The 24362-nt window shown below is 39.9% G+C and overlaps 3 protein-coding genes across 6 annotated transcripts; 1 reads left to right on the plus strand and 2 right to left on the minus strand.

The window, feature by feature from the left end:
* cnr2 (cannabinoid receptor 2) lies at positions 1 to 3420 on the minus strand. 2 transcript variants are annotated; one of them, XM_080308053.1, is made up of 3 exons: positions 3272 to 3420; positions 1666 to 1748; positions 1 to 1522 (listed from the first exon to the last, which is right to left on the minus strand). In XM_080308053.1, exons 1-3 carry the CDS (start codon positions 3418 to 3420, stop codon positions 435 to 437), a joined length of 1320 nt encoding a protein of 439 aa, XP_080164179.1. In that variant the 3' UTR covers positions 1 to 434. The 2 variants fall into 2 exon arrangements, with proteins under 2 accessions (XP_080164179.1, XP_026040460.1); XM_026184675.2 differs by having other exon boundaries at positions 1666 to 1719; positions 3272 to 3405.
* Positions 3421 to 11253: 7833 nt separating this feature from the next.
* pnrc2 (proline-rich nuclear receptor coactivator 2) lies at positions 11254 to 15261 on the plus strand. The gene is made up of 3 exons (XM_026184096.2): positions 11254 to 11472; positions 12003 to 12222; positions 12433 to 15261. The coding sequence occupies exon 3, from the start codon at positions 12456 to 12458 to the stop codon at positions 12924 to 12926; it is 471 nt and encodes a 156-aa protein (XP_026039881.1). The 5' UTR covers positions 11254 to 11472; positions 12003 to 12222; positions 12433 to 12455; the 3' UTR covers positions 12927 to 15261.
* Positions 14586 to 23486, minus strand: srsf10a (serine and arginine rich splicing factor 10a). Of its 3 annotated transcripts, none has more exons than XM_080308056.1 (6): positions 23299 to 23486; positions 21262 to 21384; positions 20323 to 20429; positions 20051 to 20219; positions 16749 to 16799; positions 14586 to 16655 (listed from the first exon to the last, which is right to left on the minus strand). In XM_080308056.1, the coding sequence occupies exons 1-6, from the start codon at positions 23361 to 23363 to the stop codon at positions 16397 to 16399; spliced, it is 774 nt and encodes a 257-aa protein (XP_080164182.1). In that variant the 5' UTR covers positions 23364 to 23486; the 3' UTR covers positions 14586 to 16396. The 3 variants fall into 3 exon arrangements, with proteins under 3 accessions (XP_080164182.1, XP_080164181.1, XP_080164180.1); XM_080308055.1 differs by lacking the exon at positions 21262 to 21384 and adding an exon at positions 20756 to 21061 and having other exon boundaries at positions 23299 to 23457; XM_080308054.1 differs by lacking the exon at positions 21262 to 21384 and having other exon boundaries at positions 20323 to 21061; positions 23299 to 23457.
* Between the last annotated feature and the right edge of the window lie 876 nt (positions 23487 to 24362).

The following is a 24362-nucleotide window of genomic DNA, read 5'->3' on the forward strand; positions in this document are numbered from 1 at the left end:
TTGAGTGCAGAGGTATTTATTTCCATTTAAATCTTTTGGGTGCAGTTATTGCAAAATGCTGAAAAAAGCTCCGTGTGTCCTCTGTGTAACTATCATTTTCTATTTTAAGCATATTAACTGGTAATAACATTACGGATTAATGGTCAACAACATACTTTATAATCTCTTATAATTAAAGTAATGTGTAATGGTCACATTGTAATTCCCAGGGTTTGTGTTTTGTTTTGACAAGTACTGTTATCATGCGTTGTTTACTTATTTACAAGCTTATTCGCAATTACAATTTAAAAAAAAGCAGTAAGTGACATTTCCTTGTATAGACAGATTTTATCCTGATCTACAGTGATGGTGTTGATCACTAGCTAACAGCTGTCGTGAAAACAAGTGTTTCACGAACTGTATTGCTTCTCTTTTATTTTAACGTTCAGCTTCCTTCACTTTCTCATGGTCAGCTGGTGACTGTAGACCATTTCTGAAATGGAGTCAGGTCTGGTGGTTCTGGCCTTGGGCATCTCATCGTCAGATAAAGCAGTACAGTTGTCTTCTGCAGAGGGTAGTCCATGGCTTGAGTCTTCTGTGAGTTTTTTACACCTTCCCTTGCAACACAGCTTTTGCAGCATCCGCAAAAGAGCAATTCTTAGTTCTCGAAAGCGCAGGGCATACAGCAGTGGGTTGACTGAAGAGTTGACCAGACAGAGGGTGCTGCAGAAAGCAAAGGCTCGCTGTTGGTCTCGGGTCAGGATCACTGAGACATCTACTAGCATGAAAGAAAGCACAGGAACCCAACAGCCCACCAGTATGAGCAGAATCAGGCCAAAGGTGCGAGCCAACCGGATATCCATCCTCATGCGAGATTGAGCTTTTCCTGCTGCTCCCTGGAAGCTGGTCATTGAGCACTCATGGCGGTGGGCCTTCCACAGGATGAGAGCATAAGCCCCCAAAATCAGAACCAGAATCACAAGGACGAAGCTGGTCCAGAAGGCTTGATAGTGCTTATTGATGTATGGAAACAAGTTTGAGCAAGGTGGAGTAAGGCCTGTGGAACACCTCCAGCCCATTAGAGGTAAGAAGGAGAGGAAGATGATTGTACTCCAGAGAATCAGAAGGCTCAGCAGGGCTCTGCGCCGTGTCAGCAACACCTTGTAAGTCGAGGAGTGGTAGATGCAGATGTAGCGGTCCAGAGCAGTCAGCAGTAAACTTCCCACTGAACCAGAGAAGGCCATGGTGACACCGCCTAGCTTGAAGAGGTAGGCGCCTGGGCCATCTTTGAGATGAAAGAGGTGAAAGTGTAAGAAACTTATGGTGAAGAAACAACTGGCAAAGACATCAGCCAGAGCAAGGCTGCCAATAAACAGATAGGATGGCCGCTTTCGCAAGGTGGCTGTGCTAGCAATCACCCCAAGCACAAGAACATTTTCCAGTAGTGTGACAGGGCCTGCCAGGAAACAGATGGTGCCGATGGCTTTCCTCTCTTCGTCACTCAGGACCATGTAGCACGTCAGATTCACACAGGACTTGTTAACTAGGAGAAAAACACAATCAGTACCGTGACAAGTCTTAGCTGACCAGTCAACTGTACATACAGATGTCCTTTTTTTTATATAACACAGAACTGAATTTTACCATTAATGGAAAGCTGCATAGCTATTGTTGATGAGATATTACCTGTGTGTCCATGCTCTACAGAAGTAGCTTTCTCCCCGTCCGTCATTCCAGCTACTATAATTAGGAAATGAAGTACAAAAAAGCTGTAACAAATGTTACAAGTTATTTATGAAGCACAGATGTCTCTACAGAATCTGATCTTTCATTCACATCTTTATGTGTTAAGATTCCGTCACTTTGACGTATGTCACATTAGGTTGGACGGGACAGGTAACTTCCCGTGGTGAAACAAACAAAGCAGAAAACGGGATTACTTTTTTATCTTGTTGTCAACATTGAAGCTGGAGCTTAAAGGGAACATAAACGTCTCTGAGTCAAGACAGAAAGTCATTTAGAGGCCAAAACAAACACACGATCATCACAGTTTCAGCTGATGATGTTACGGGAGAGATAGTCGCCTGGTAGAACATGGTTTCAAGCAAGCCATAAAACACTTTGATTTTTACTGAAGGCTGAATTGAGTTTAAAAATACACAGAGATCTATCCTTGTGCCTGTTATGTTAAAAAATAAGCCAATTTTTCATCATGATATGTTCAGTGTTATAGTGAAATTTCAGCTACTATATCTCTAAAACATTTAGCTTTCCCATTCATGTCAGGAACATCTATGCACATCACATAAATGTTTATCCCCTAGGGTGGATACTCTGCATTATAAAATTATGTAGTTTTTGTTAGCTGGCTTTTTTTGAAATATTTCCAGACTGCTGTTGCGCCGTCACTGTACAGGAGCTCCATGTTGGTGCCCTCTTGTGGAATCAGAGGAGACTGTATTTAGTCGTTTTATCAGCGGGTGAAGGTCACAGTTGAATTAAATGATCTCCAGTGAAGTGCGTCGCCTGTATGCAATCAATAGATTAAAGGGTTTGTGGAAAGCTGAGGCAAAAACATTACATTGAAGTAAATTATGCTGTTATAAATGAAAAGAACTGCCTTTAAATGTTTGCACAAAGTGGCTTAAGATTGAGGATTTCTTTGTTCTTTTTTTTTTTTTTTTTGGCGGGGAACAGCATGACTGATGAAATACAGAGGGTTTAATCAAAATATTCCTGAAGCAATATATTTCTAGAGCAGCTGATAAACACTCAGAAATTATATAAATATGATTAGGTGTGGTATTGTTCCAATTATACCACGCTATACTGTTTCCACTGTATCTGTGACACGGCCATGTGAAGACTATAAAAATTGCATATGTATGAGGCCAAAGGAAGCACGTATTGAGAAAGATCCTTATTGAGAGACATTTTATGAACATTGTGGTGACATGCGCAGCGTCGTGTGGCAATAACCCCTTGAGTCACTTTTGCGCCTTGACACATTGTTACAAAAGATCATGAACCCTTTGGGCAGAATTGGAATAAAAAAAGAATAAAACTTTTATTTGAAGTCACTCTTCTTTTATGTATTGCAGGAAACAGAGACTTTATTAAAATAAGTCAGAAACAGCAGGTCAACTCTCTACACATTAGATTAGAAATATTGCAGAAAGCATATTTTTTTCTAACAATTTCACACTTGCAAAATGCCACTTAAACCAAATTGCTAAATCTCATATGTAAGAGAAAATTTTTAACTGTGTTAAATAAAGTTATAAGAGCTCACCTTCTCTTCTTTCTTGGCAAACTACTGAAATATCTGATTTCCTGCCTCTTAGCCGCAGAGCTGAAGCTGCATGACACGCAAACCAGCAGACGTGAGTACTGGTGTGCATGTGAAGGGAGAAGACAAGGAGGGTATAGCTGTGATGACATGAGGGGGCGGGAGCTGCTTAGACGACATCTGAGATAAAACAAAAACCAAGCCCACTTTTTGATCAATTATCCACTCTCTGTCACAAATTCCAATTTTCTTCTGTTTGTTTTTTTCCGTAATATTTTCTTAAACAGAAATAGAGATTACCAGTAGATCATTCAAAGATCAACCCTTTTGAATTTTGAAGTCTCTCATATATTTCAAGTATGCTTCATGAGGTTGGACTGTGGCGAAAAGCCAATAAGATTATTGAGTGTCAGATATCAAATGTTAAGTGTAAAAAGCATGATCATAAAAAAAGAGGAAGTGGGCCATAATCACATTGGGTTTTGCAGCATATTTTGCAAGTGCCAACAGCTTCTTATGGTGCCTAAATATCTCAATAAGAGAACTTTTGTTATTTCTAACGAACTACCTAAGGTCAAGATTGAACTGTCCTAGTCAATGTGAAGCCCTCTTTCAATTAGATTATTTCTATTTAAATAGCAATTGTTTTCCACCTCTTTTTGTTATTATCTTCTACTCATATTCATCTGACAAAACAGCATCTATCATAACAGAAATATGTGCGTATACCCTGTCCCTGCAGGATCACTTAGTTAATGCTTTACTCCAGGGGTAGGCAACTCCAGGCCTCGAGTGCCGGTGTCCTGGAGGTTTTAGATGTGTCCATCACAGCTGATTTAAAGGGCTAAATGACGCCTCAGCATTTCTTGAAGTTCTCCAGAGACCTGGTAATGAACTAATCATTTGATTCAGGTGTGTTGACCTAGGGTGGGATCTAAAACCTGCAGGACTCGAGGCCTGGAGTTGCCTACCCCTGCTTCACTCATTAATTCTATACTCATAAAACATTGCTTGAAGGATTAGAAGAACACCTTGTTGCAGTTTATAGAAGTAAAGGAATTGTAGATAATAAAAAGATGGCTTTAATTCCTTGGTTTTCTTGTTTGTCCTGCAGTAGACTGCTGACTTGCCCAGGATGTACCTCGCCTTTTGCCCTATGAGAGCTGGGGTAGACTCCCCCCCCAACATGAGCCAGGAATTGGATAAGTGGAAGAAAACAGATGGTTACTACAGTATTGCGACAAACCCGTATAAAGATTTTTAGATGTAAAAGTTGGCATCCTGCATTTGGCTGGCACACATATTATGACAAATATGGTGCAAGAACACGGAACAGTTAAATGTGGATAGACATGAAACGTGTATTCTGCACTCACAAATAATCTTGTCACGATCCTGGGTCTTATGACCCAGTGTTTTGAGTTTTAGTTTATTTTGATGTTTATAGTATATGGTTAAGCTCATTAGTTTTTCTATTTCATTTGTTATTAGATTCCCCTTGTGTCTTCCAACCCCTGTTAAGTCTCCCTTGCCCTTCATGTGTTTCATGTCTGTGTCTTACGTTGTCAAGTGCAGGTTTGTCATGTCTGCGTCTCATTATGTTTCCTGTTTTATTTTGCAGAGGTCCGATGTTCCTATGTTCAATGTTTTTAGTTTTGCTCTCCTCTTGTGATGTCCTTATGTTCATGTGTGTCAGCTGTTTCCCCATGTGTTTCCATTTCCCTCATTATCCTCCTGTGTGTATTTAGTCGGTGTGTTCTGGTCATTCTTTGTCAGGTCGTCTGTTGTTCACGCCATGTTCTTTACACCAGGTGTTTGTTTAGATTTCCCAGTTTAGATTTGCTTCAGTTTGCCTTGCTTTTTGTTTGTACCTTTTACCAGCCTCATTAAACGGCTCGCTTTTTGTTAACATTCAAGTTTTGTTCCCTGTTCCTTGGAGTCTGCATTTTGGGTCCTTCTTGTCAATTCATACAGTCTGCCCTCGCCAGACTGCGACAAATCTGTTAGGAAATAAAAGTTGATTATGTTCATCTGGGCGTAGTGTTTTCAGTGGTAGAAACGTTTCATCACTCATTTAAGTGACTTTTTCAGTCTTAGCTCACTCCAAGTTCCCCCAACTTTATAAACAATGCATCTGCACAATGACTGAAACTTAATGAACAATGGGCTATGAGGTCAGTTCCTTGATCATTAATATGCAAGTTCTCATGATCAAAGACCATTTACCGAAGGCCTCTACATTAAAAATGCTACTTTTGGGATTTCCTTACCTGGATGATTGAGCATTCATCAAAACCCGTACAACAGACAACTTTATAGTTTTTTCCTCTGTGTGTGTGTGTGTGTGTGTTGCAATTCAATAAATCTGACTACATGTTTGATTTTTGATCCTTATATTTCACCACCAAATTCATTCTAATGTGAGCCACTCTACTTTGACAGGATTTCAAGTGTCCAGTTCAGCATTTTGAAATTGAACTAGTCAAATACTATCTGCATAGTGATAGCACTGACTCACTTGACCTGAAACCCTTTTATGTGAGTAGTCCACTCGCCCATTGTATTGTAGTACTGGTGGCAGTACATAGGGGGCAATACTAGGCAACCCTGATTCAGTAGGCAATATGACTGAGTCAGGAAACTGGCCAAAAGCATCAGACTAAAGGTGACAAGTTAAAAGTTTGTTTAAAGATTATTCATTAGAGATACAAACGCAACAAGCAGTCCACTCAGCAATGAGGTCATTTAATTTAGATTAAGTCCCATGTGGTAAAAATAGGCTGCATTAGTTTGACAACAATTTAATCAGATCTATAAACCACATACCCGAGGCAATCTGAAATAAATTAGCAACCTATTTTAGCATTTAGAGAAAATCATGCGTCGGTAACTGGGTCTGACGAATTTAAGTAATATATCAAATTTCATGAAGGAAAGGAGTTAGTGTTCTACTACATGACTGTTTTAAAAGAAAAGGAAACAAAAAATGTCTCGCGGAAAGGCAGCGATATCTGGTGCACGGGCTGTGTCTTCTCCTACTTTGACCTGATAAAGTCAGCAGGACAGAAAGCAGGAAATGTGATTAGGAGCAGGCAGCACAGCTTCAATAAGATTTCTACTCGCTCACTGTCTGTCCAGGTGCAGCATAAACACGACAGACAACAGGGCAGACTAAAAGCTGAAATGTTCAATTATCTGTTGAACTGCATCATCCTGTTACACAATCCATTTTTAGAAATTGCCTTGGACACAAACATCAGGGCCAGCTCTGCTGCTTCAGACAGATTTGGATTAAATCCATTAATCAAATTTCCGCTCCTCATTTCCAGATTGCCAGACCCTCAGGGAGCAGTATCAGTTCACTGACATGAAGAACACAGGAAAAAATGATCAGGCAAAAAATCTAATTACTTGGATGCTTAATTCTTTAATCATGCTTAATTGTTTACTTTGTTTTTGTTAAATGAAAGGCTTGACTTCTAAATATGGAAATGAAACGCACCAAATGAAAATTGCAAAAGCACACAGATAAATCTAAATCTCTGACTCAAATAGCTTTCAATTACATCGTCATGGGAAACGGGGTGGAGTGGGTGGAGACGTGTGTCCAGGGGGGATTTGTGACAGAAGGATAGCAGCAGGTGATGTATGGTTTGGGGACGATTTGAAGATGGAGGTGGCAGAGCTGAAGATGCTGAGACCTTCAGTGGGAGTGACCAGGATGGATAGGATTATTAATGAATTCATCAGAGGGACAGCTCAGGTTTGACACGGTTTGGACATGTACAGAGGAGGGACAGCGAAGTGGGTTGAAAATGGAGCTGCCAGGCAGGAGTAAAAAAGGAAGATTCACGGATATACGTAATGAAGGAGGACATGCAGAGAGTTACATTCAGGTTCATAATGTTTTGGACAATAATACAGTTTTGTAATTTTGCCACTGTTTGTGTCTGTGCCCCTGGAAATTGTGCATATCACCAATTGTTTCCTCTTAGTTGCAGCTTGTTTATGGGTCTCTCTGCCTTCATATTAGAAATTAAGGCAACTTATAGCATCTTTATAGTAACCGAGGAGCATGCGTCATTAGGTTCAAGATCACGTGACTAACTTGGCCATTCAAGATTGCCCAATTTCTTTATGTTCTTTATGTCTTTATGTACTCTTGGTTTGCTTTTGCAGAGTGTTTTGGGTCGTTATTCATTTGTACTGTGAAGCACATTTTGACTACTTTTGCAGCATTTGGTTGATCTGAGCAGAGAGTATAACCCTGTGCACCTCAGTCACATCAATAAATACTAGTGGCCCCGTTCCACCGGTAGCCACACATGCCTACATATAACATATTTCACAGACAGATCATGAGCTGTTCCTTTCTTTCACCATACTTTTATCTTGTCATCATTCTGATACAAGTTCATTTTAATCTTTGTTGTTCAAAACAATCTTTTTCACACCTGTATAAAAATGGCTGTACTTCTTAAAATACATCATAAATTAAAGATTAAACTGTGCTCTTCAATCACATTTTGACGGTTCGATTTGAAATTTACTGTGCTGGTGTACTGTGACAAAATTACAAAAAAAAAAAGTGCAACTGTCTAAAAATGTATGGACCTAACTGTATGTTTATTGCAATAACTGAGTGAGAGAAAGATATCAATTAATTATGACAAGGACAAGGATATTCACTTGCTTAAAAATTGAAATTTAACAGACAATCTAGAGCGTTGTTTACTTTCACTTCAACTGGGACATGATCAGGGTTCTTTTTGAGGGAATACGAAATATGAAAAGTGATAGCTACAATTTTTAATTCAACATGAGAATTATGAATGCCGCAGGAACCTCGATGGAGTTCACAGAGATATCTGTTTATCTGTAAAGAGAATATATATTTTAATAGGTCACAGCCACATCCTGTAGCGTTGACCAGACTTCCCACAACCCACAACTGCGTAAGTTCTATTTGTTTCTCAACAAGAGAATTAAAAACACAGCTCTGCTCTCAGGTCTGAGGCCTCTGACCTCTTCTGTGCCAACAGTCACACTCAACAGTCTTTTAACTGCAGTCATGCTGAAACGTGCAGAAGTTTCCTGTTGGGCCCTTACCCACCACTAACCGAGTCAGTTCAGCAGCAAATTTTATAAGAAAGAATAACTCCTGAGCAAGTTAGTGCACAGCTGAACGAGACGATACAAGGCCAGCCTATAACCAGGATCCCACTCCGTCAGTCACAGGTAACAAAGCGCCTGGGAATAGCATACCTTATCATAGTATAGGATTAGGACTACATATATGTATTGATTTGTGTTATCTATTTAAATTGGGTCACTGCAGTGGGTAGGTCATCAGGCTCAACGCCCCTCAGCTTATGTTAGCTTTGCTGCACACAAGGTCTTGCATTGCATGAATACAAGAGGTCATTTGTAATATGAAAATCTGAGTTCATAAAACTTGGATGACTCATTTGTAGTGTTGTGGAATTTTCTGTAAAAAAAAAAAAAGGTCTGCAACACTGTCAGCTGTGGTCAAGCTATTTTATTACTGCATGCATGCAGGAGAGTGAACACACACATCAAAACATCACAGGTCTGAGTTACGAGCGCTCTGCCCTTGGGGTGTCTCAGCTCCTCTTTTATACCTTCACAAACAACTCTCTGTATCTTCCCAGTTACAACAGGTTTCTGTCCAATGGGCTGTTTCTGGGCAGAAAACAACTCCCACTATCTATTCCCAGGAAGCTCTTGGCACTGGTCATCTTGGGAGTTTAGTCCTTCTACGCCCTAACATAGTGAAACGTCGTTAAGCAAAGCTAAGCAGTTTTCAAAAGGTCATGCTGACACATACACATACTCCATCTAAGCATATGCATAAGCACTTAAATACTTTAAATGAGAATAATAGATATTTTCTATTAAAATAGTGAATAAAAATGACACCTGCCATGCACATGCATGCAGATGCAGAAAATTCTAATTATTGGATGATAACCTGCACTTGGTGTCCCTGCCCCCAAAAAGTAAAATGAAACCCATACCCGTGATTGCAAGGAAGTCATTAATAATTCAGAAATCATGCACTGCTATTTCTGGTGTGGTGATGCCAGCATTAGTCGAAACAAATAAGGAGTTAAATGTATTTGTAATTTAAACAGCTTGTTAGATTCATAAAGCTGTAAAATAATACAAGTGAATTGAGCCTTTGCTCATGTAATGACGGAAACTGGGAAACCTGAGAAATGTTGTTGAAAACTGCCATTATTTCTCATCTGTTTTGTAAATCAGTGGTCTGTTAAAAGTCACATTAAAAAATAATAATAATAATAAAAAAAAAAATAAAATAAAATATATTTAAATATAAATAGTTCTGTCAACTACACGTCAACAATAACTTTTTCATCTGAAATGGTATTTTTTCCTGTTTGGTTTCAGTGGTTCGTTCCAAATATGCTCTGTGGGCATTTTTCACAGAAAACCATCTGCGGCTGGCACATCTTCAAAAAAAAAAAAAGTGTTATCTGAGTGTACCAACTTCATCTGCGCACTGTGGTGCTAACTAAATAAATCTTAAATAACAGTAGGGATGAGAAGGACCTCCAATTTAATGTGCCTGTTTTACCCAAACCCACTTATAGATCAATTTCACCATGGGTTTCACTTTAATATTTAAATTCTGTAAATTATGTGTTACTTTTATAGCATATTAAGTTTCTTTGTTAAGTAACTAATGTACAAGGTTTAATTTGAATATGTTTACTGAGTGTGCAGATTTTCTTTATATGTGTTGAACTTATTGCTGAGCTGTGTGAAACTGCTTCTGTACTTTCCCCACTTCCCTTTGTGTGGGCATATGACATACATTTTGCACCATTCAAGTTCATATTCATAACTTCAATCACTTGTTTGTAGGCCAACAGGACTCCGTAAACAATCAGGCCAATAGATAATCTGTAATTTTGTTCTTTTTCTCTGTGTGAGGAAAAAAGTTTCCATCCAACTTTCCAATTGTACACTATCTGTGTGACGTGTTGACACTGCTTGGCTTCTGCAGCCAGTCAAATATGGCGAGTAGTCCTTTCCACCCCCCCATGTGTTTCTAGCGACCTACCCAGTCTCTGGGTGACCTACATAGCTGACTCTTGATTGGCACAGCCCCATTTCAGAGATTACTTTGCTTTGGGGAGTGTCCTGCCTTGCCATGGCCTTCAGCCTTCAGCAGCGTTGTGCAACTCTTTAAAAATCCAGGCAAGAAAAGAAGGCAAGGCCTCGATGACACAGAGTGATGACACTTAGCCCTGCCTGCGCTCATAAAACCTACTGGAAGACTGCCATGGAAGTCAAACCTCAAAGTCCTTTGAAAAGATTGGGAGGAAAAGTGAGACCAACATCAAAGGGACAAACAGGGTAATATATGTAATATAGCCCCCCAACCCTTATTAAGACCTCCACCCAATGAATTTAAATAAAACAAAACACTTTTGGGATGGACAACCGCTCATAGACATTGTTATTACAGCCTGTTGCTGCTGTGTCAAGTGGGCATAAAAGGGGTTAACCTGAAAAAGCAAGAAATGTGATAAAACAAACCAAAACAGTTTCCTGTGGCACAAACCTCAGTAAATCTAAACACTGGACGTGTTTACAACCTAACCGAAGGGGTAGCGGACATGCTTGGTGTCTTGGTGTTACATAACACTTAACTGCCTCTATGCTCACTCTAAACCTTTATGTAATGTTTTACGTGCCATCTCGGGTATTTCCTGTCTATTACGTTAACTTCCAGAGCCCGAAAGTGGTGTTTTTTTCCTTCTTTATTTCACTTCTCTCGGGAAATACCCGAGCTCCAACAAAGGCAAGGAGAGGAGGGTCGGCAATTAACGTCACCAGTCTGGCAACAGGCAACTTGTCGACTGCCTCTTCGATGATTGGTTGTTTATTTCGTAGTCGCTTTATGATTGGTTAGATTTGCGTTGCAAGGGAGTACATACCGCTGCTGTAGAGTCCATTTTGTCGCAATTCTGAGTCGGGAGAGAGAGAAGTGAGATCTCTTCACCGGCCTTTAACACCAAATAAGCTTCGAGAGTGACGGATTTGTAGGAGATATAGTTTGCTGTGCTTCCTACATAGTCCGTAGAGGGAGTTTAGAAGCTAACTGTAAATTCTTTTCTGACGAAAGGCTTTAACAACCAAGCCTGAAGAAGTCGGTAAGAAACAGTTTTGTACCTCGTCGCCATATTAAACCGAGTTTCTTTGTTTTGGTTCTGTGCCAAAGTAGAGCGTCCTAGATCATAAAAAAAACGTTAGAATTTGAACCACTGGATTTGCTAATTAATTAAATGATCCTATATGAAGGGTATACAAACTATTTCGTTTTATTATTAATTTACTACACAAGAACAAGGTAAAAATTGGCCGCAGTTTAAGCCCAGCCTGAGCAAACAGGAGTGAGCTATGATGTCGCACTTTTCTTACATAACATTTTCGTGTGATAATCGCTATAGATTACAAGTTATATGCAAGGTTTTTATAAATGTAATGGCGAGGAAATGTCATTTTGTCGGTACTTCAATGTTATGTAATAGAATATTTGAAGAAAACGTCAGTTCCCAGTCACACGTCACAACACTGTGAGCGCTATTGTTATGTTGAGTCCTGTCTATTTAGCATATCTAATGGACGTTAAGTCCTGTCAAGTTAGCATATCTGATAAGCGTTTTTTGTTAATGCCCTGAAGGGTCGGCGACTTCTTGGAGTATCGTGCGCCGAGGTGAATTGATGTTCAGCTCGGCTTCACGAGAAAACAACGCTTATTGGCACATGAAAACCTCAGACCCTGCTGGACACAAATGTGCAGCGAGAGGTAGACAGAAGACTACTTCGAGGACCTGGGGCCCGATTGGAGGAGAAAGATTGAAGAGAGACGTCTACTCGGTTAACTTTCTGACAACAAAGAGGTGAGCTGGCGCTGTTTTCCTGGTGTCCGTGTGGGGGATGGGCGAGCCTCGCTGTCTGGTGTTTCTGCACGTAGTCTCTGTACTTGTTTTTATTGTGATGTGGTGCGCCTGTGGTAGTCAACAACTTGCGCTGTAATTGCATAGATTATTAGCGTGAATAGAAATGTATAACCAGAGTTTATTTTTAATAATACTATTCTCACAATTTAGGTGACACGTAGAGCAAAAGCAGTATGGGAGGTGGAGAGAGGTACAACATTCCAGTTACCCACCCTGAGCGCCCTTTGGCCAAGAAGAACCACCAGCTTGGCCGGGCAAAGCAGCGAAGCCGTGACCAGAACGGAGCAGCTGCATCCGTAGGGGGGGCAGGGGGCCTTCACCACCACGGCCACCGACGGAGCGAGAAAGGCGCTGCCTACCACAGGTCTCCAGAGACACGGCAGGCCGTGTCTGCAGAGAAGAATGCTTCTGTCCGTTTTTCCACCAACTATGATCAGAACTGGGAGGGTGCAGTGTCTCATCTCAACACACTCCTGGCAACCCAAGGCAGCCCAAGCTATGCAGGGCCTAAATTCAGTGAGCCACCTTCACCCAGTGTTTTGCCCAAACCCCCTAGTCACTGGGTGTCTTTCCCTATCGGCTCCTGTGACAACAGGGAAGTTATGACCTTCCAGCTCAAGAGCCTCCTGAAGGTGCAGGCCTGATGGGGGTGATACCAGTTCTTCATTTAAAGAAAAAAAATAAGCCAATGCATGGACCCACCCACCAGGAACGCCTCAGTTCTGTAGTATTTTTAGCTCTTTTCTTTTTCTCTCCTTTTTTTGGCTGACCTTCAAAGTTGGTGGATGCTTGACAGGAGCAATGTTTTGCAATTCCTGTTTACCATCCATTTTAAAAAAACTGATCATTTAAAATTTACAGAATTGCAGCCTTGCTGGTCGGTGATGCCTTTAGCGGAGTTTCTGTGACTATGACAAACTGGATATTCTTTGTACTTATGTTTTGTTTTGTTATTTTTAATCTTGGCTGCCAAGGCAGATTGAGTGTGCTTTTTTCCCCAAACAAGGATGGTAACATTAGTCAGGTAAATTCCCATCACTTTTACGGTCCACTTCTTTGGACAGACATGGTGTTTCATTTATGTTTCTATGAAGAATGATCTTTGGAGTTATCTCCTTAAGCTTTAGGTGCTAAAGCAGGTTCATATTTGTAGCAATTTTATTTCTTTTAATCAAGGGCCCACTGTTGTTTATATATCACATTCATTGTTTGGCTAAAGAAGGCACTCAACTGCAGTTCTGCAGGGAAAAAAAGATATTTTACAGGAGATGAGCTGTAGTGTAACTACAGGTTAATGGTATAACCTCAAACGAAGGGTAGTAAGAGACCATGGCACACTGGCTTTGGACCACCAACTCACGTACCCTTTTTTACTGCGCTGTGCGCACATGCACTTGGAGTTGAGTGTGTCCAAGGTCTACAGCACTCTTATCATAGCATTATTTTGTATAAGTGCTTTCTGTTGTGGTTGTTGAAAGATGTATAATGTGCTGTGTATAACCAAAGCAATGTTTTGCTTTTCTTTTTTTGGACATTTGGGCAGAAGGCAGTGTTGCCATTTCCACTTGCCAACTCGAAGTGAATGGTTTGACGTCTCCTTGATCACCTGTTCTGATCAGTACCGTTACTGCTCCTCAGTCTCTGCCTCTTCAGGACAGTGCCTGCAGCTCCAACATGCGGAAGGGGGCCTTGCTTAAATGTGGGACTACTGAGTTTTGTTTTCTCAAAAAAACCCCACATTGCCTGGCCCTGTTGGCTGTATGCTTTTGTGCACAAGGCGAGACAGAGCTAAGGAATGTTTCTGAAGAGGCCCAAGCGCCTCAATGTGAGACAGGAGGCTGGTGTTTGTGTTTACAAATTAAGTCTCAATGGTTAACTACCCCATAATCAACAGACACTTGCTGCCTGTTGTCTCTTGCACTTCTGTCCCTTAACCTTCTGCACTGCAATCAGACTGTTTTCTTTTTTTCATAAGTTACAGGCCAGGATGCTGTTCAATTAACGGAGGCGTAATTGACTATCTTCTATGGATTCTCTTTCAGTTCTCTGTTGAGGCTCTTTGCTTTCCCTTTGCAGAATTGGAGCCATTCATGGCCAGCTTAAAGATGACAAAACAAAGTATGAAAGCTTGTGAGTTCAAGAGCCATGTAAATAATGAACTGTATAAAACACTTGTAGCATATGTACATTTGCAGGCCAAGTTTGTGGCCTGTTTGACAAAAGTATTTTTAGTAATAACACTGAATGTATGAGACATGCTAAGGTCATGTCTTGACTTCAATACTGAAGAATATTTTTGTTAAAAAAAAAAAAAAAGCTGCCTATAGCATCTATCAGTACCCCTATACTCTGATCTTTCCAGAGTTATTGCACATTTTTTATTGTGTATTGTGCAGTGTAGGTTGAAAGATGCTAAATGGGAAAAACAAGTAAAATAGAAAAAAAAACTCCCAATTGGACTCTAGGAGACTTGCATATGTATAGATTTGAGTTGTGAATGTGCTTACAATGGTGTGTAAGCATAGCACTTTATTTTGTTTTATTTTTTACAAAAAAGAAAAACTGTGCCTAAGTTAAAACTCATACTGAAACTGACCATAATCATTGGTGGAAATTCCCAAGTTGACCAAATATTTTCCAGACATTTTCAGTTCTTGGCTGTTCTTCCGCCTGCTGACAATTGAAAATGTCTATTATTTTAATTACTGCCTTTTCTTGGTTCATGTAAACCTTTTTTTCTTGCCCAGACTAAATCATGCATGGCAGTCTCCATATTCAAAATTTTAATCAGTGAATTGGCTTTTTAATTTGTCCCTCGGATGAAATGTCACCAAGAACAATGAAATGTGCCCTGTTTACAATTGGTGTTAATTTGTTACAAAATGTAAAACAAGAAAGCACTCTTTGAATTGATGAAAAACTTGAACGAAAAAAAAAAAACCTCAAACAAAAAATTAAATCCCCTCCCCTACCCCCCTACTTTGTGTTTGAGTATTTTTGACTTGATATAGTAACACTTGTTTGACACTACCTTTACAACACAGCTTGTTCAACTAGAGCAGTGTAAGAATGTATTTATTGTCAAAAGATATCAGGTATAACAGTTTAAACAAGGGAGTTACTTAGGGACACGAAAAACAATTGATTCTTATCTTTAGTATATTATTACATAACAAAATGACTCTGGGTACCAGCTATATCAGCATATCTTTCATTGTCACAGCAATTACAATAACTATAGTATACAAGTTGGCCTGCTGAAATTAAACCAGACCAGGGCATGTTGTGAATACTGGCAAAGCAGGCCTTCAGTTTAATTTAACACATGTACACAAAAAAAAGAAAAAAAAAAAGCAGGAGCCAAATGTGCTTTTCTTACAAACATAACAAAATTGTTTATTTACCTTTGGCAAGAGATTCCTCCGTATTAAAATAAGAAATGAAAGCAGGAAGCACAAGACTCCTTTCACACATGCACACCTTTCTATAAATACAACCTTTTAACATGTCTACTTGCACCCTGGTCTCTTCATAAAGGTCACAACAGCAGTTCTTAACACAGTTGGACCTTGAAGCATTCAACTTTGAGTGCATGCAGTTACATTGATAGATAGTGACGCACAAAATCATTGCTCTGCATGAGTTCCATAGCTCACTACAGTAGTAGCTTATATCCAATCTTTTTTTTTTTAAATTTACAACTTTAAGGTATTCTTCTGTTACGAACTTTCCCAATCCAGAAGGTAGCCTTCTCTCTGTGTGGGAGGGAATTGGTGCAGTTCTCAGCAGCAAGAGCAGGGAACCAAATGTTATACACGCTAGAGTCAATACTGATAATGCTTGTAGCTACAAAAGCAAAAAATCTTGTGCACACATACTGTGGTTCTCCTGTCACTGCTGCTTGTACGTCTGGGGGGGAAAAAAAAACAAAAAAAAAAACAAAAAACAAAAAAACCTGGGAGGAACGTAACAGAACATTATTAACCAGTTAATTAATCATTAACCAGATTAATGAAGCCAACAATGTGAAGTAATGCATGTCCAAAATGGCTAGAGGTGAACATTAAACAGAAACCTCTAGAGAAACATAAACAGGGCTTTGGAGAACAGTCTGTCAGTGGCCTCCAGACTTGCGTCCAGCCCAGGACCTGGAGCGAGAGCGTGACCGGGACATGGATCTAGAGTAGGAGCGTGATGGGGATCTCCTGACAGACTGTTTCTGGGATGGGTGGAAGTCTTCGGCAGGGCTGTGAGACCTGGACTGGCTCTTTTTACCTTTTGGTCTTGACCTGGACGCTGATGGGGAGCGGGAGGTGGAGTGTGAGGCCGTTTCATGGTGCGTTCTGTGGTGGTCACTGGGAGGAGCTTTGTGCCTATTGGGATTATCATTACAGTTACTATCATTACAGAGTACAGTGCCATGTTTATATGATTACTGAAATACAAGAGGACAGAAATGAGCCCACTTGTTATTTTCATGGCTTCTGCTTCTTCTGTGTCGGCTGTAGGATCGAGAGCTGAAGAGGGAACAAGAAAACAAAATTGCTGAGTTACTGTACAGTTTGAGTGAATTACTTTATATCCTTACAGCATGGCTTGCCTACATACAAGCAGTATATGGCTTCCTCTTTATTACATAAATTGTTTCCTGCAGAAACTGCCACGCTCGGACATCGTCCAAAGTTTCTGTGTACAAACCTGCAAACATCATGCCCTCTCACACGCTGCGCATGGCCCACACAATTACAGGAAACTACATTTATGGCACATGTCACAAGCAGATCATAACTAAAACATAGTCACAAATAAATATTTCACAAGAGGTGGTAGACTCACTCATGTCAGCACATAGAAATAAGTGCACAACAGCCACCAGGCACACAGCACATTCGTCTCAGAACACTGCAGAGTGTACAAGCTCTCCTTTAAAGTTAAATGACAGAGGGGAGGAACCACAGCAGGAACTGGTCTTACTGTGATTGGTCACTTTCAAAGCAATGACACTCCAAACTTGCTAAATGACTGCTTTAGTTAACTGTGTTGCACCAAGTTGCAATCAGCCAACAGCATGAGAGCCATTTCAGACTGTGTTCACTTGCATTTTGGTAAATGAAGTTCACAGAATTGTTTTGTTTTTGTTTGTTTGTTTGTTTTTGTTGTTTTTTTTTTTAAATGTAATGACAACTTTCAATTAATTTAATATTTAAATGTAAAAAACAAACAAACAAAAAACAGAATTCCAAGGAATGTATTGCATATCAGTTTGTAATTATGAGGAAATTAATACTAAATATAGGCTCTACTTTAAAGTTCCACCAGAGAGACGAGTGATACACCCACCATGTTTCCTCAATCCATCATTCACCCATCAGTTTTCTTTACCGCTTATTCCACTCAGGGTTGCAGGGGCAGGATATGAAGCCTATCTCAGGGTTGAGAGGTGGGCTATAACCTGAATAGGTCCCCAGCTCATCATGAGAATAGCAAGTTGCTAATTTGCATAATCCAAAATTGCAAGATAGTCAACCGAGCAATTCTTTGAGGGATGTTGAAAAGCTGGTTAAGCTCTCGTTTCAATACCCTTGACATATTAAACAGTTATAAACGTAAAAGACAGTGAAAGACAGAAACCCAAACTCAAGTCAGTCACAAGCTAGTGCACTCCTAGACCAGAGTCTAGATAAATGGGAAGGTTACGTGTAGAAGGGCATGCAGTGTAAAAACTGTGCCAAATCAAATAATTTTAATGTGGATCTATCTGCTATAGTTAAAAGTACATTTGTGAAAAAGCCACATTAACCGCTTGTTACGTTATCATTAAAGTAGTGGCCAGTCGCAATAGCTAATAATCAAACAAAAACGTTAAAGTGAGGGATAAGAAGAAAATGAGAAAAAGTCCTGCCTGTATAACGTCCTAATTTAACAGAATAACAATTAGTTATGTCTAAAAAGTGTTATGTTTGCAAAATCCCAGATTGAAGCTGAGAAAACAAACAAACGAAAACAACAAACAGTCACATATATACGTAAAATTCTGCCAGCCCCTGCAGTACCCCACCCCCACCCTTTGTATTATATACGTGAATACATACATGTAAACACAAAAGATTTCTTACAGCAGGCAAGTTCTGACAGGGTTGTAGCTCCTGGATTAGGTAGATTTGATGTGTGATCATGTGTATGTTTTAATGCATGTTTTTGTCTCAGGTTTTGTCACAAAACAATTTCAAAGCCAAGTCACAGCTGGCTAAACTAAATGAGACATTTTTCAAAACATTTTTGTAAGTAGAAAAGTTAAAGTTTGTCATTTTGTCCACAATTGCCTACAGTCTCTCTTTAAACCACTATTTTCTCTGCTGCAGTGTGCAGCTCGTTTGATCCTCAGCTCTGGTCTTCAGATCTAGTTCAACAAACCTCTGGATTCTCTGCTCGGTTCAGCTATTGTTCCCCTGACACTGCACAGCCAGTAACCTGTGTCGTTCTCCATTTGTCCATAATAAGTTGTGACTCACTGTCCACAGGCTGCTACATTACTGATGACAGGTGGCTAATGTTGCTATCATTTAGTTGCTAATAGTTAAACGGCAAATGTTAGCATGTTAACATTTATGATAACTCCAAATTCCTGAAGTGTTGTTCAATGCTCTCCGGTGGCAAAGAGGGCAGCTATTGGCCCTTCTATAGCTTGACCAGCCTGTGAAAAAAAACTTTTATTTTTATATTATTAAATATTGATACAATTAATATAACACTGTATATTTTATGTTGTGGATTTGGATTGCATAACGTTACTAAAGCTTTGATATAAATATGGGTTACTAAACCCTATGTCCCCATTTCGTTGAGTCACCCCTGTTGCAGGTATTGCTCTGATATAAAGTAGGACAGCTGCTTGCAGCTTTTAGCTAGCTGCCTAATCTAAACATCTTATCAGACTAAGCTAACAGCCCATCTCCATATTTTAACTTCAGTAGCTTTACTGTAGATTTTCCTTGTGGAAAAAACAAAAATGAGGATGACTACAGAGTTTGCTTCTCTTCACGTTGAAGGCTTTTAAACAGGTGGTTTGATGGAGAACTCCCACCAGCTTTTTCCAAATAAAGGTTTTAATAATGCTTGCAGGAATAAGTGCTGCTGTTTTGCACACTAGAAAATGTTTGCTTTAACCCCAGCTGAGCTCAGCATCTCAGTAACTGCTCTGCCTCTGCACTGTCTACCCACACAGAGCAGAGGCAGAGTGCCAACTACCCACACGGCATCTCCCTGATAAACTATGACAGCATCTTCCCTGCTGCTGTTGTGTTATCCGTTTTTTTGTTGAAAAATTGGGGGCTGCTTGGGCTCAATGTTGTAATATTTTTTTAATTTGCACATGTGCGCCAGATATATTTCTATTGCATATTTATTTTTAATACAAAACGTGTGTGAAACGCTTGCACTTACATAATGACATCTGAGTGCTACAGAGTTTAAACAAAGCAGTGAAGCAAAAAATTTGCATTGAGAATTTTATTTATATTCATGTTACTCGAATTGTTGCAGCCCCAGTATGTACACACACGTCCCCCCCCCCCCACTCTATTGAGTCATAAATTGCCCCTCCATCTTTCCCCTTTCTTTTTTCCTCCTCCTTTGCAAGTGCCTGCTTTCAGAGCTGCAAACATCCATAGAGCACTCCTTCACACTCACTACATTTATATAATTATGTTTTTGGTGAACTTTAATGTCTTATATTCCTTAAAAGGCGTAAAAGTTGCCAAGAACTCACTCTCTAGGGCTCTCAGACCTCCGAGGGCGACGGTCAAAAGAAGGGCTCCGGGACCTGCGGCGATCATAACTGCGACTCCGTGATCGTCTTCTGCGGGTATCCCGATCATCCTCATAGCGAGAGAAACTGCGAGGGGAGTGGCGCTCCTTGGCCTTCATCTGATTAGGGGCTTTATTGACAAATCCACATCAAAAGGTTATGTAACAATACAACACATTTCCCAAAAGGAGATGGTGCAGTTAAGCTCAAGTAGGAATGCCAATGGGTCATACTCTTGCGGTCTCCCTGTGCAAACTGGATCTCAATCTGGCGCCCGCAAACCCATTTACGATCCAGGTTGTGAAGAGCATCTTCTGCATCCCGGACATCTTCAAACATGCTGGATTGTTAAGGACTTTTAATTTGGAAAGGTGGAGCTGAAAGCTGCACGCATGCAATAATAAAAAATAAAAAAAAACAGCAAGCAGCTGCAACACAAGTAAAATAAAAAGCAAACACACAAAAAAAAACACCACACAGCTACTGGATCAGTGAGGCCAAAAATGTATAAGAGTAATTCATCATCTCAGCATATTTCTTTCATTTATAATTGACCGTCTTCCGTAATACCAACTCAAATTATGTAACATTAAAAATAGGCCCATTTGTGACTTCAAATTGTGAAGACAAGACAAATACTAATGGTGATCAGATTGGGTAGGATACAAAAAGTCTGGCTTGTTACCTTTAACATGCTTGACCTTCAGCTTGATCTTTATAGCCTTGGCAGAAGAACTTGAGGTTTCCTGCTTGTCTTTGCCCAATAAACACTTTTCTTTTCCTCCCTTTGGTAGACAAATGGAAGCCTGGAAGCTCTTTTTTGTCCTCTTTGTATCTTCATGCTTTTGCTCTGTCTTTATTTTCCAAATTCCACTACTGCTTGTCGCCTGGATGTCTTTGGCTTGAATCTACTCTACAACCGCCTTTCAACTTTCTTTGGTGTGGGGTCTCCATACCTGTATCTTTACCATTCTGAGGCAACAACAGAAGAAATATTGGTTAGGAGTATATTTAATGCTAGAAGCATTAAAAAAACAAACAAAAAAATCAATTACATTACAAAAACTCCTCTTAAAAGGGAAATATTAAATCAGGTGTTACTCAATTCACTGCACCCAACAGATCAGAGTTGATGCTTTACAATCCATTAGTGAAAAAGTACAAACATAAACTGAAAGAATAAAGGATATTGAATGTAAGCAAATCCTCTTGGTCGTCGTGTATAGAAGTCAAGTGGAATGTAGACATCTACAATAGGCCCATAACGACCAAACTCACGCCGTAAATCCTCTGGCCTAAAGTGTCATGAAATAAGCACATTTATTCTGCTGGCTACCATATGAATTTGGCTCGAGTCCAGTGTGCAGCACATACACAAGAGTTGGCGCCAGCAAAGCATCGGACATTGCTTAACAGCAAATAAACCGAATTACTTTCTTACTCATAAGGAAGTTTCCTCATCAGGACATTTAAGGTGAATTTGTGCAATTTAACCAGAAACTGTCTTTTTCACATATTCATTGCGGCCATAAAACCCATATATGGCACTTTTCACAGAAGTGATTTTTTTATTTTGTGAAATCAACCACACTTAAAAATCTACTTATTATCTTTAATAATAAGTACTTTAAGTCATACTATTCACATTTAGGCCTCTAGATTATCAAACAGAACTCATTACGCTAATTTCCAAATACATTTTTTATTTTAATCTTGGCAGCAGAAACAATGTAGCACAAAGGCAGTTACACCTTAGGGATACCAATGTCCCCAGTTAGGAAGCATAACCCATTGTGAATCCATTTGACCTGATTTGGTGCCAATGTTGTAGCTGGCATCATGACATTCGTCATGGCATCTCCAGGCTCGCTCACACCTGGCACATGTACTCACTGTGGACTTGCATCCGTGAAGACAACGGGCTAGTTCTAAGTGTTGTCTGGTAATGCCAAACACAGTGTATGGCATGTGAGCACATGTCTTACTAAAGGATGCCCTACATAGTCTTTGGTCAGAAACACACACATGAGCAAGGCTCTGTTCATCTTCACACAAAGGAGCAGATACTGGTCCTTTTGCTGGGTCAATTCCCTTCTATGGCCCCGTGAAACTCCCCTGAAGGAATGGGCTGTCTTCTGGGATCGCCTCAACAGTCTTGTGGAGTCAGTCAGCACTCCTGACTGTTATTCAGTCAGAATAATACCAATTCTATTTGAGGGACTCTTTGGAAAGGATACGCATTGGCTAAAATTTCAAAACACTCAAAAGACATTCTGTTTAAAATAAAATTTAAAATGCCTTTACTCTCATAGCACAGTCAAGCAAGTGCCTGAACTTTTTGTTTAAGCTTAAACAGCCATGCCCTGAGGATAAAGGCCTTTTGAACTTAATTTGAAAACAGAGCACCTTGAAGTGCATTGAGATCCCTTCCACTGTCTTAAGCCTGTGCTGGGAGACAAATCAAACCTCGTGACAGGGCTTAAAGATGTGCAATCCTGTAAGAGGTGGACTATCTCTGTAACTCGAATGGACCACAGTCTTATGATGTCAGCAATGACATGGGCACCAGCAAAAAGTAAAACAAGAAAATAAGTGAGAGGGGATATAGAGAGAGCAACGGTCTGTGGTCACCACCTTCAAAACCCATTCTGTCGTATTGTTGCCTCTCCAATCCACCTGTTATCACTTTCACGTGCACCAAAGCAGATAAAATGAATTCACTATTTATATGCCCGAAGTTTTAATTGGCTGTAATGTTCAAGTGTTGCCTTAATATTTTTAATTATTTTTTTAATGATAGGAAGGACATAAAATTAAATTCCATAATTAAAAAGTGCATAGTGCAAAAGTGCGTAAACTACAGATATTGTAGTTTACTTGCAGGAACTGCTGCTGTCCAGCCTTTAGTTCAGTTTCAAAGACGTATTTCAGTCGTTTATTTTTTTTGTCCCCTCAGACAGGTCAGGGTGTAGCGTTAACTTCAGTAACAACACGAATGTTTCAGCTTCTTATTTCTAAGTATTACCAAATATTACACGGTTGTGTTGTCCGTAGCCAGCTTCTCTGTCCGGAGTCGCTCTCTGACCGTTAACGTCAGTTTCCTAATTTTGATGATGACATCACGTTGACATGTTTGCTAACTAACTAGCGTCACATTTAGCCTGACCATGCCTGCTTGCACGCCGGCGGGGTTGAAAGTAACAACGTACCTGGACTCGTCGGCGATGTTTCTGACAAAAAGAGATGTATTCGGAGGCCTCAGGTATCTCGCCATTTTTCAGCGGCCCGTTGCTACTGTAGAGAGGCCGTGAATTCGTGTATTGCAGCTATCTGTACCGCAGCTGAGACAGGCTACGTGGTCAGTCAGAGCGCTCTCTCGGCACTGCGCATGCCTAGAAGTAAAACACGACGGTCTCTCTTGCTCTCTCTTTCTCAGACCTCAGACAGGGATGTCAAACTGACAGTTTACATTGTGGACCACATATAGGCTACTTTGAGCATAATTGGATCAGTGAAACTCCCTCTTCCTGTGAATGTAAAGAGGTTTAATTGCATTACAATTAAGTAGCAAACGAAATAAGTTTGTCAGCACGACTGGAAGACTTAAATGTGCAAAATTAAAGAAAAATATTTAGTTCATTACTGAGACTGTCATGTAGTTATAAAGTTTTTGTTAATTCAATGTCTTTTGAATCCACAGAAATTCCTATGGTATATAACTGCCATTTAATTGTTGATCTATTATTTCATTACGTTATTATTGTGAATGGCCAAAGGGAGGGTCCTCATCAGCAGGAAATGTAATACAGTTAAAAGTCTAAAATCTGACCTTATGTGTGACAAATCTGTTTCATACTGTCTGTGATTATAAGAGAAACATATGGCAATCACAGAGTCCTGAAATTAAATGTAATTCCCTAAAAGTTAATGTTTTAAAATATTTGCCAAAATTTCCCTAAAATAACCTTATAAGCTTAACGCTTCCTTAAGTTTTCACCTTAACCTTTCCTGATTTATAATTACTTTTTTATTTCATCAAACAGAAGCCAAATCCCCACACTGACCATAGAAACTGATTTATGCCTGCTCAAGCCCCCAGAACTATCCAAACCAGTATCACGGCATAGCGTGCATTAGACCTGCTAGTCCACTAGAGGATGGTGTGGACGTCAAGCCACAAGCACATTTCTCAATATAGCCGACATGGCAAACACAACTTTTATCAAATGCTTCTTTGCATGGATATCTTTTGTTTACCTAGTTAATATTTTAT

This window comes from Astatotilapia calliptera, chromosome 11 (genome assembly GCF_964374335.1).
Source record: "Astatotilapia calliptera chromosome 11, fAstCal68.1, whole genome shotgun sequence".
NCBI classification, from domain to species: domain Eukaryota; kingdom Metazoa; phylum Chordata; class Actinopteri; order Cichliformes; family Cichlidae; genus Astatotilapia; species Astatotilapia calliptera.

Excerpts from the sequence above, each read along its gene's own strand:
- cnr2 (XM_080308053.1), bottom strand. The coding sequence starts at position 3,420 with ATGTCATCACAGCTATACCCTCCTTGTCTTCTCCCTTCACATGCACAC. Across the intron at positions 1,749-3,271 it reads TTGCCAAGAAAGAAGAGAAG|CTTTTTTGTACTTCATTTCC; the intron begins GTGAGCTCTTAT and ends CATTTGTTACAG. Across the intron at positions 1,523-1,665 it reads TGTAGAGCATGGACACACAG|TTAACAAGTCCTGTGTGAAT; the intron begins GTAATATCTCAT and ends TTTTTCTCCTAG.
- srsf10a (XM_080308056.1), bottom strand. The coding sequence starts at position 23,363 with ATGGCGAGATACCTGAGGCCTCCGAATACATCTCTTTTTGTCAGAAAC. Across the intron at positions 21,385-23,298 it reads AACATCGCCGACGAGTCCAG|GCCAGAGGATTTACGGCGTG; the intron begins GTACGTTGTTAC and ends ATGACACTTTAG. Across the intron at positions 16,656-16,748 it reads AGAAGCCATGAAAATAACAA|GCACAAAGCTCCTCCCAGTG; the intron begins GTGGGCTCATTT and ends TAATCCCAATAG.
- pnrc2 (XM_026184096.2), top strand. The coding sequence starts at position 12,456 with ATGGGAGGTGGAGAGAGGTACAACATTCCAGTTACCCACCCTGAGCGC.